General features: G+C 36.9%; 1 protein-coding gene across 1 annotated transcript in view; it reads left to right on the top strand.

Annotated features, from left to right (window-relative positions):
• The window catches only part of mybpc1 (myosin binding protein C1), a 34735-nt gene that overhangs the window by 10196 nt on the left and 12514 nt on the right, over positions 1-12025 (top strand). Inside the window, exons 5-14 of the mRNA XM_087830986.1 lie at positions 585-632; positions 3336-3377; positions 3754-3795; positions 4466-4576; positions 5433-5581; positions 5663-5780; positions 5869-5920; positions 6572-6628; positions 10456-10622; positions 10750-10882. Coding sequence (XP_087687112.1) covers positions 585-632; positions 3336-3377; positions 3754-3795; positions 4466-4576; positions 5433-5581; positions 5663-5780; positions 5869-5920; positions 6572-6628; positions 10456-10622; positions 10750-10882 — 919 coding nt within the window. The remainder of the gene's footprint in view (positions 1-584; positions 633-3335; positions 3378-3753; positions 3796-4465; positions 4577-5432; positions 5582-5662; positions 5781-5868; positions 5921-6571; positions 6629-10455; positions 10623-10749; positions 10883-12025) is intronic.

Raw genomic sequence — 12025 nt, 5'->3', positions numbered from 1 at the left:
AAGTACTGATTAGGTTGAGAAATGGCAAAATGAAAGTGATGCAGTTTATTTGCAAGGTGAATCATCAAACTTAGTTCTTTATAATCCAGAAACAACAAGGCAAAAACATGCGAACATTAAAGCACTGACAAACAGGCCGCTTTCCTTGGATTATTTTTCTTTATGTAGAGGAAAGATGGAGCTACTTGGCTTAGCCATGAGCTTTTTTTACCACTATGTGCTGCTTTGAGGCTGAATTTTATCTGATATACCTGTTTGTGTGTGTGTGTGTACACACACTTTGATGCTAGTCTGCTTGTGCTTTTGTTACGCCAGACTAAGAATCATACGGCAATACACACACAGCTATGACCTCACACTGTTTCACTCTACAGTACAGCAGTTAGGGGGTTTTGTTGTGCACAAACCAATCCATCAAACAACTTTTTCATTCATTCTGTCCAAGAATTGCATGACACAGTTGTCTCGCATGTGGTCATTGGCCTTCTTGGCCTCGTGCTTTTATGTCAAAGTTGACCTGCCAGTGATTGACCTTGAGTCTTTTGATAAGTGGGTCTATTTGTCAATGACAACCTTTATTCCAGATGATGCTAAACCTGCAGCCACTACCTCATCCCCAACACCTCAACAAGGTTGGTACCAATAACAGACCTTTTCAAGTTCCTTATGGTTGCCATAAAGCAATCAATTAATCATAGTAAGTGCTCCCAAAATATTTCAAGCACTTTAGCAAGATGGTTGAAGGAATAGCAGTGTTAGGTAGTTTAATTATTGCTCCTGTACAGGAAGGAATGTAAGAACTACAAAGTGAAATAATAAAATCTTCCTACAGTGGTGGTCAGGCGTTTACATACACTCATCATGGGCATGAATATCTTGGTCATTTTGGGATTTTAATGTTTTGATTTTTTTCCAGGGTGGAATCTTTAATGACTTTTTAAAAAAAAAAAAACAATAATTAGTTACAAAAGGTTGAATTTAATTTTGATTTCATCGTATCCACACAGGGTTAAAAAACAAACAAACAAAAAAACAAGCTAAAATATATACATATGTCCTCTTCTGGCTTAATTCAGTTTGGATATTTGACTACTTTTCTTGGCAGAATTGCTAGTTGATTGTTTTTAAGCATAGTTCACAAACCTTTAATAGGGTTGAGGTCGAGGCTTTGGGAAGGCCATTCCAGAAGCTTATAGCTAGCTAACTTTATCCATTTTAAAACCAGTTTTTATGTGTGTTTGGAATTATTGCCCCATTTCAATAGCCAATTGTGATCAAGTGAAGTGAAGTTGAAGAATTTGGAAGTAGTCTTTCTTCATTATTCCACAGACTTTTTGCAATATACGAGTACGGCTGGCAGCCCCAGAGCATGATGCTACCACCACCATGCTTGAAAGGTTGTACAGTATGCTTAGGTTTGAAAGCTTCTCATTTACTCTGTTATTGTGGCCGAGTAGCTCAATCAGCTACTTGTACTTATGTACAATAGCTTGAAATGGTGATCTTGGAATCTGCAATTGTTTATGATCCCAATTTGAGTTGTGGCTCTGCAATTGACCCCATGTGTACTAGAGAAATTCACAAATAAATAAATGTATTCTGTATAATCATCCCACCCTTGGAAAAGTTTTTCAAAAAAATCCTTAAATATCCTAAATTACTAGGATGTTCTTGCCTAAAATGGTTGTTTGACCAAAACTGTAATTCTCTGGTGTCTAATGTGCTTTACGGCTTTATAAGTACACATGTTTTTAAGTCTGGTTTAGGCATTGACAAAAGTACCCTTTACAATCTAAATGATGTAAATATCTAATACTGATGTGTCACATCTGTAAACTTCAGATGTATGTCTATGCTTGTTGACATACATGTAGAAAATGTGTGATTTCTACTTGCAAACTTGCACTGGATAATTTCTACCTGCACTTCAACCTTTATTTCTCTAAGATAACTAAAGATGGATGTGGTAATGATATTTTATATGCATGTATCATGCAAAATATACACCAAATAAATCACTGTATGCTTATTTTGTACATGAAATACAAATGTGCATGCCACTTATGTCTTCAAGTGTTAATTCAACTGTCATAATTATATCACATATAATTATGTGTATAGGCTACTGGGGGTTTTTTTGTTTTTATTTTTATTTTTCTTCATTTTTCTTTATTATGTTTTCAGTTAGTTATAATCCTGATATCAGTTTTATTTATGTGAACATACGATTTGGGTTAAAAGGAGCTGTGCAAACACTCAACCTGCGATTTCTGCAATTCTAAAAAAGCATATTTAGTATTTCTATGTCAAATGAATGAGATACATTTTCCCAGGCAGTGTGTCATCTCTGTTAACAACATATTAGTTATAAAAGGTGCAATCAAAAACTTCTACGCCTAATGAGCAAAATGTTAAAATTGCTGCTTTTCCTTTTTTTCCCTCGACACCTCTTTCAGTGCTCCTGCTTCACTTTATTGCGAAAAGTATCTGCTCTTTTTCCTTCACAAGCATATGAACTTGAGTGAGATCCAATTTTTAATCCATAGGGTTTAATATATATTATATATACATTTGGTTTAGGAGTGCGTTTATGGAAATTTCTGAAGTGCATTTGTACGCTTACACCACTGCATCTGACGCTTTACATTGTGATGAACGGCTTTCATGCAGCTGCTCGCCATGGAAACCCCTCTCATTAAGCTCTCTAGGCACTCATCATGACCTAATCTGAAGGCCACATTAAGTTAGGAGATCTGTAGCAACTGGCTCTGCAGAAAGTTGGCAAACTACCACTAACAGTTGACTGTGATATATTTAGTAGTGCGGAAATTTCACAACCGGGCTTGTTGCACAGGTGGCATCCTATCATGGTACCATGCTGGAATTCGCTGAGCTCCTGAGAGCTTACATGTTTGCAGAAGTAGTCTGCATGCCTAGGTGCTTGATTTTATAGACCCGTGGCCATAAAAGTGATGGGAACACCTGAATTCAGTGACTTGTATAGGTGAGGAAATGCTTTTGGCAATATAGTGTATGTTTGGAGTTTGTTTTTGCTGGAAGAAGAAGGACACTAATGCAAATTACATCATGTTATGTAATTTGAAACATTACATCCATGTATTCTTTTTTGAAGCTTTTGTTTTCGGTGTCAGTATTAGTGTTGGTCAGTTGGTTTGGTACATTTTGGTTAACTTATAAATAAAAAAGAAAAACAGCTTCCCTAAACCTTTGAATGTCCAACCCACACTGTTGTAGCCACAATAATCATCAAACCACCGGCAGTAGTTATATTTATAGTGATTAATTTCGATTATAACTCTGTTTTTTTTCCACAGAGGATGCCAGTTCAACCAAGAAACTCTCAGTTGAGCTGCCTAGTAAGATCCCACCATTTTAGATCTTTGACCAAGAAGCTTATTTTAAATGATTCAGTGGCTGAGTGTGGAAAACATGTTGGAGACATGTTTATCTCTAGGTATTTTGTGTGTTTGGAAGTTAGCCTTTTAGCAGAAGAAAGTCAAAATATTCAAAACTCCCTTGCTAACGTAACTTTCAAACAGCGTTCACAATATAGTTTGAAACAAAAAAACAAAAAGAAGCACTCTGACCTTTAAACTCTGACCTTTCAGAATTCCTCACTGCTTGCATACCTTTAACTGCTTGTCATCGTTTTCTGAGTGTGTGCTTGCTTCAGTGGACTTTACAGTACTATTTCTTACAATATGCTGTAAATTTCTCTCTGTCTTTGTTTAGATGATAGCGTCCCTGTGCCAGCCATGGGGAGAAAGGACTCAGGTAATAAAGCGGTAGCCCTTACACTTCAAGAGAAACTTTGTTCGGTTTCATTTGTTTCAAGAATATTGCGCGAAATGTGAAAAAGATTGTTTTATTGAAGTCTCCCCAACTCTTTGTGTCTTCACATAACCATAAAGGACATAAAGTGGGCTTCAGAGAAATAAATCTTTTTCATTTTCATTTAGAAGGTTTAAAATTATCACAGAAAAGCTAACAAGATTTTGTCCATAGTGAAGTTTCGTCAAGTATTAACACAGTGCCCAACAGAGGTGAATCACAATCATATGGCAACAGCATTATCTTCATTCATACCTCCAGGATCCAAAGAAGACTGCAGTATCCAGAATATTAAGAATTTATAAACCCAGTTTTTCTTTAATAATAATAATAATAATAATAATAAAAAGTTAGGTGCTGCTTGTTCTATTTGCATATCTTTCATGCTTTCCATGTTGCAAGCTGAGATCCTGCTGCTGTGTGAGGCGTGAGTGCTGGAAGTGATGTGTGTCTGTTAGTCTTTCTGTCTGTCTTTGTACCTCTGGACTGGTAAAAGTAAAATTTTCAGATGAGAAGTAAAAGGTGGGTGCTAAGACTCCTTACTGTACTATTTGTAGCCTGTGGCAGAGGAGAGCTGTGTTTCACGTAGGTGATTTTTTTCCTCACTGACCAGTGTGGTCTCTGGGAGAGGGTCAGACACCAGACGACTTGGACAAGCCCGTTGACAACCCACCACTCTCCACTCTGCTGATTGAGAGACCCCAGAGTGGTGCTGTCACTGTGGGTGAGTAATAGAATGAAGAAGAAAGAAGATCTGAGGAGGGACTTCAAAGGGAAACCTGCAAAAAAGGAAAACTGTATCCATTTGACAGATTGCAGTAGGCAGAGGATTTAGAAGAGCCAAGATATCTTTCTTTATTTCAGCCTTATTTCAGATCACTGTTGGTGATGCTAACTTTGACTTATAAGCATAAGTAGAGACACCACTAAGCTGGAAATGTTCTTATCCCTCAGTTGCTCAGGCCTGAAACTGGTTGCAACTTCCGGTCTCACATGAAAAATTTATATGCTCCAACTGTACGGCGAGTGGTTGCTGGGTGAAACTGGCTGCAAAGAGGATGGTGCACCAAAAATATCCTTGTGATTGCTTTGGTGACTGCTAGCAAATTGCAGCAGTGAATTGCCATTTTTGTGGAAAACGCACACACCCAGCAACCAGAGCTCCCGACAGAGTGTCAACAAATATGTTAATTGATTTTTAGTTTATCATTTTAGTGTTACACCAATAGTCCCAGTACACATTTTTTTAATCAATGTACATGTTTAAAAATGCTGTATACACCAATTAACAATAGCCTTCATTTAAGCTTTCCTTTAAAAATGCATCCATTAACGAAATGTACTCACACATAGAGATCACTGCAACACATCAACTTCAACAGTTAGGTGAAAGAAGACTTTTTTCTAAAAGAAGCAAAGATATGCTGTGTACTTTTCACTGCGACACTGATATCTAAGTTAAAACTGTCTCTGCATCTGTATTTGTATACAATATATGAATGTATGCTTTTTTTATGTTAGTCTTCACTGGTACCCAATTACACTTTCTCGTTAATCATATTGAATTTTTCTGTCCAAAGGTGGTGACATCACCTTTGTTGCCAAAGTGGAGGCCAAAGATCTTCTGCGCAAACCAACTATCAAGTGGTTTAAAGGGAAATGGATGGATCTGGCCAGCAAGACAGGAAAACATCTACAGCTAAAAGAGACCTTTGACCGACTCACAAAGGTACCCACGTACCCTCACCTTCTTTAGAAGGTATGTAAGCAAATTTTGTGATAACGTTACTCTTATGCAAACTTTTCTCAGGTCCACACATTTGAGATGCACATCATCAAGGCCAAAGATAACTATGCTGGGAACTACAGGTGCGAGGTCAACTACAAGGACAAGTTTGATAGCTGTTCCTTTGACTTGGAAGTTAAAGGTTTGTCACATTGTTAAAATACTTTAGAACAAAAAAAATCCGCCACAAACATAAAAATTGCATACTATGTGCTGATACTGTTTTACAGAAGCTGAAACGGGCTCACAGAATATTGACATTCGATCCGCTTTCAAGAGAAGGTAATAAAAAGACCTTTATGAATGAGTCAGCAGGACCCTTATGGAATTTGACAGAATTTCTATGTTTTCTTTTCAAAACAAGGCATTTTTCTATTATAGGATCTCTAATATTCTATATATACTAATAAAGACACCTGAAAAAGTGAAGATAAGAAAAAGTGCCATTCATTTAGGCACACTGAACACCTCTCCATCAAGTAATGTCTCTGTATGAGATGTAAGTGTGACAAGATGGTTGTAATAATGTCATTTACCTTTCTGCAAGGTAATTACAAATCAACCAGTTCACTCACTGTGTAATTAAAGGCCAACTCTTGCACATTGATTCTTCCTCCAAACAATGTGACTGGAAAGCAACTCAAAGCATCCCTGTTGCATTGCATAATCACAATGTTATACTTCAACATTGTGGCAATGTTGCCTGGGAGAGCTCTAGATGTGCTTTACACAAATCACCTTGTTTCAAGCTTTTATCTGGGAAAAGACACAAAAAGGTCTCTGTGTAAGCACCAATCGTGAGTTAGCTTGGAGCTAATGTATCGATTGAGATCAGAGCTTTTGCTTTGTGATGCTCTTTTACCGTTGTTTTTAGTGCTTCTAGTTTTTTCAGTTCTGATTAAATCTCTATTAATCTCTCCTTGTTAACAACAGCAGTGAAGGACAAGAAGATGCAGGAGAGCTTGACTTTAGTGGTCTTCTAAAACATAGGTGAGAGTCACATCCTAATCCTGAGTGGATTTTGTTCTTTTTAGTATTTTTAAGCCCCTTTTCTGGATCTACTTTTTTTCTCTTCTTCTTTCACATCATTTTTAATTTTAATTTGTACACAGTTACTGTATGAGTGGAAAGCACATTTCTTCAGATCATCAAAGAAGCTATAACAGGGGTTTTCAAAGTCCGCGGGCATTTCTCCTAGACAAATTTAGCTGTCCCCACTTTTCATCTTCATACTAAAACACTACAATATTTTCAATATTGTATAACATGTAATAAAAGATGGACATCGTTACTGTCCGTTTAGCATCATGAACCTTGCGGTCTTGCACCTAAAAATTATCATATTTGGTTGGAAAGATTAGCTAGTTATTAGCCAACAGTAGCAAGTTTATTCACCAAAGTGTGTCTGTAGACTGTATGGATGCTAATCAACATACAAACAAATTAATTAAGAATTTAACTAAAAGAACTGAAGCATATCTTTTTATTTTATTAACACAATTAGTAAGATTTAACCAGTGAGAAAAACATTTCTTTATCAGTAAATTGCAGTAAAATGCTAAAAATGCAAAAATGCAAACATATTAAAATGGATGAGATAGCTACATAGAGTCCTTAAAAAGGCCACAAAGATCACAAATATTTTAGAATTCTTTCAAAAACTTCTTTTAAATTTTTAAATTATGTTATTTTTTTAGACAAATAACAAACTCTTAACTAGGAATTTATGTTTTTCTACCCAAATTCGAGCTGGACTTCAGAAATTAATGTTCAAAATTAATTTTATGTTCGGAAATGCAAGTAAATTTAACTGTAGTTTGGCATCTTAATGACAAATAATATTGTGTTTTAATATATATTTATTTGCTTATTGCTTATATCAGTATTAAAAATATTTCAAATTAAGAGTTTGCATATATTAGTGGATTGACCATTACAGACCCATAACAAATGCATATGGTAAATACCAATACTGTTAATTTAAGGCAGCCATCACATAAACCTTGTGCTGGATGGTGGCCTAATAAGTTTGTTAAGCAAGTTTTGTTAAATCAATAAATGACAGATGTTTCTCCTACATTGGACATTTTAAAATTTACTATCAGACCTTTCTTATATCTCTCTGAAAAAGTAAAGCATGTTATTGGAGTTAACTTTCCAGATTTACAGAACAATTTCCCATTCAAAACAAGAGCTTTTAATCCATTAAAATGTCTTTTTCATTATTATTATTATTTAGTTGTCTTACTTTAATTATCTATTATCTTGGTCATCAAAAACCAATGTAGATGTTTAGTCGACATTAGAGAAGGGTTTACAGAGGTTCTCACAGAGCACTGCATACACAAAAGTTTGGTCACTTGTATCCAAGCATATGTGGAAACTATAACACAGTAATTTAGTCACAGTAACCTGGTGCCAAAGTGCACCTCCTCCAGTGGGAGGTGTGCCTTACAGCTTGAAAACCTCTGTGCAATAGCAAAAGCTACTCCAGTGGTTCAAAATAAACACCATGATGAATTTTTGAAATACATTGCAGCGTGTGAGTACAAGACCTAGTCAGTGACACTGCTCACTGACAAAATTATATATTTATTTTGGGCTTGTCTCTTCTTCTCCCCTATACATTCAGAAATCAGAGGTTAGTAGAATGAAAACCATAGCTATTAAAACGATTAGACCTTACTGCGGGTGAGTACTGTAATCCTGTAGAGTTCCCAGCATGAAACGTAGCTCTAGGTATTGGACGAGCAAGAGTGTTGGCCTCCTGTAGTACGGTAACACTTCATTTGAAGGCAACATTCCTAAATGCCCCACCAGCACTCAGCAATGATGGAAATGGGTCTTGCAGCATTGACACTGAGGTGACTTGTCTTCATCAAGCCGTGAAATCAAGTCACATCTTTATGAGGCAAAGAGCGCCATTTTGGATCATTAATGAAATGCAAGTGGGCCATGGAGAAATGATGCTGTAAAATAGTGTTATCACTACATTGTCATTTATTTCAGTCTAGAAATATAAGGCAAGCACCACCATGTTTATTTCAGCGTCTTCATAATTGCTTGAAAATAAACGAATGAGAAGCACATGTAGAGAATATGATAGTATTTTACTCAATTCAGCCCCAAGCTTTCAGACATTTGGGGAAAATGTCAATGAAAGACAAAGCTGATTGAATGTTCACTATTTAAAACTAATAAATACACTCATGTCCAGGACGACATGTTTATTAACCTTAATCCCATAACTCTAACACTCCTTCTGCCATCGTCTAACAATGTCGGAGCATCTGTGATGTGATCAAACCAACCGACCAGCAAACAAAGGGATGGGCCATGTCATGAGCTATATGACAATCTTTGTTGCAGGTTTCCCTTAAATGCATGCATCCTTCATATAGACAAATCACACAAAGCTGTTAAGCATTCAATAAGCTAGTATCTCTCAAAGAAAAAAAACCCTTCCACCTGATTGATCTATAACTGTTCTTGTGTTTTAACCCTGATAAAAAGAACCCCTCCCCTTACTCTTTAAAGAAGCCTCCTCTTTAATCCTTATTTAATTGTTCATCTTCATCCTTCAAAGCATGCTATAAACTATGAAAGCAAGTTAGAAAGTCTTATTAGTTTTTTATTTGCATTTTATTCAAGACAGTTAAAACCTTTGGGGGCAAGCTGGCTCGCAACAAGGAGCTCTTTTCAAGTCTTAGCTAGCTTAGGTATAAAATAATGTACCTGAATATTAATGTAATTAACTGACAACTACACTATGTAAATATCCCTTTTTTGCACCATGAAACAACCCTCAGTCATTAAAATTAGTGACCTAATGATGATTTAATGACTGCAGAAAATTACTAGAGATGCAGAAACAAATAACACTGTTTCATCCAGGAACAATTCAACTAAATCCCTTTGCAGGAGAAAGTGTCCATCGACAAAAGGCTTTTTGATGATATAATATAAAAGATGATGGAGTTCCGTCCAGCTGAGCTACAATCCTGTTTAGCCTTTTGTCTGCAGATGCAGACAGTAGAAAGAAAAAAAGTCTCTGCATTAAATTGCTCACAACTAGGTTTGTGGGTTTCTGTGTCACAATTGCTATAAACAGATGTTGCACAGTTTTTAGTGGTTTGAGAACTATATTCAAAAGAAAGCAGACATCACCATTGCGTCTACCCCCCAAACTGGCCAAATAAAACAATATATAGATGAACAAAATGAAGACAAATATATAAGCTGAGTATAACTACTAAAACAAGAGAAAGAGACGTGCAACAGAGGCTCCCAGCTAGACTCAAGCCAGGAGTGTTGGAGCTACTGGTCTGTGTCCCAGCTCTTAAGGCAGGCCACCCTGATATTAGGATTATTATTATTATGATCCAGATAGTTATCTGTAGTTGTAGTTGTAGTTATCTGTGATCTATATTTGTGTTTCCAGGTTCTGTCTTGAATAATTCTAAAATGGTTAGACACATGAAAAACACACAGACCTTCCACAAGTTAAAGAGCACCACTTTGTATTAACTGTGCTGCTACCCTGTTAACAAGTAACTTCAGAGCCAATGTGAGCACACAACTTGACAGCTCACCACGCCCATCCCTTTGTGTGACATGTCCTGAAGAATGCTCTGCAGAGAAATACTGTAGCATGCTTAAACCAGAAACAGGAGGAAAACTTCACAGTGACTGCTATATTTAATTAAATCTCCTGACTACATCAGTATGAGGTCATTGAGTGATTCCTCAGGACACGTTGCAAACACCAGCCAATAAATCCTGCCCTCACATCGTTCCTTCATATTCGGCACCGCTAGGGAGCACAAACAGCAAGATGACACTCCAGAAGTGGATGTGTGGGAGATCCTGAAGAACGCCCGGCCAGATCAGTATGAAAAGATTGCCTTTATGTACGGCATCACAGACCTGAGGGGTCTGCTGAAGAGGCTGAAAAAGATACCTAAAGAGGAGAAGAAGCTGGAAGGTAGATAAATCAGTGCTCGGCTGATGCATATTAATATTTATCTCTTTTCAAACATTAAGGTCTTTGTGGTGTTTTTTTGTTTGTTTGTTTTTTATCCTGCTGTGACTTTAGTTTTGTCTTTTCAAAGCTTTTGCAAAGAAGCTGGACCCTGCATATCAGGTGGATAAAGGCGGAAAGATCCGCTTAGTGGTGGACCTGGCTGACCCCACAATTGATCTGAAGTGGTACAAGAATGGACAGGAAATCAGGCCCTCGCCCAAGTATGTAACGACCTTTTCCCTTATTGATCAGTTCTTTGTCTTCTTGGGTTCAGCACTGCGCAAATAAAATGCATTTTATGTATTAAGAAATGCACTTTATTTGTGACAATTCCTTCCTTTACCAGTCCTCTGGTAAATGTTTTCATTCTGTCACCAGCCTAAAGCACAATGGTTCACACGTTTCATTGCACATTACTCCACACAAACACTGGTACAAATACCCCCAAAAGAAACAAATCAACAGTCAACAGTGGCATAGTAAGACATCTTGAAATATAACAATGCAACATATCTGCAGCCACTTTAGTCCACTGCACTGTGAACCATTGCCAGCTGACCTCCCACACACTGTAACAGTCTCAACTCTAATGTGGCTCGAATATCAAACAAACATGTTAGCATTTTTAAGAATTCAGAGCTACATTTGGGTGTACATGTAGAGTATGATTTCATATGCTGTCTGTAACTGCCATTAATTGCTGTATATGTCCTCCTCTATACAGGAAAAATGTGGTACCTCCTTCACAGGTCTTTAACAAAGTCTGGCTTTGGAACAGTTTTAGATACTGGATCACAAAGTATTACCAAAAATAATCTTTTTTGACAAGATTCTTTTTATTAAGGCTGAATACATTTGTTTTTCCAACTATAATGTTTTTGAAAGGATAGAGGGGTACTGGTTTCATTCTTTCAACAGGATATATCATATAACGTATCTTGCAACAGCGCATTAACAGCAGAGTCAGAGCAATGTTTTTGCCACACTAGATATTTTTGTTTGATTTCAAAGCACAGTAAAGAGACAGAAGAAGAGGCTGAATTTTGCTTTTATTTCATGTTATCAGCCTGCAAATGGCATGTAAATGGATAAAGACATGCATATTTTTATTCAAAAGACAAGGCCTCTTGAGATTATAGATTCTTTATAGATAAGCAGTATTAAGCTAATTCTGTTCAAAGCCATCCAGCGTTAAAGCCATCTGGGAGGATATTGCTGTTTTCTGGGTTTGGTCTCCAGGTCTCCCTTCTCCAAAGACTTTCTCCCATTTGATCCTCTTTCATGTAACATTGTTGCTGTACCCCTCCAGGCATGATGTTTCTTTGTGTTTGTTGTTTGTCTGTCATATCATGGTGCTCCTTCCT

The sequence above is a fragment of the Neolamprologus brichardi genome, chromosome 17, assembly GCF_056152115.1.
Source record: "Neolamprologus brichardi isolate AB-2024 chromosome 17, ASM5615211v1, whole genome shotgun sequence".
Taxonomy (NCBI): Eukaryota; Metazoa; Chordata; class Actinopteri; order Cichliformes; family Cichlidae; genus Neolamprologus; species Neolamprologus brichardi.
Note: the sequence above shows the minus strand (reverse complement) of the source record. Positions and strands in the feature narration are given on the sequence as shown.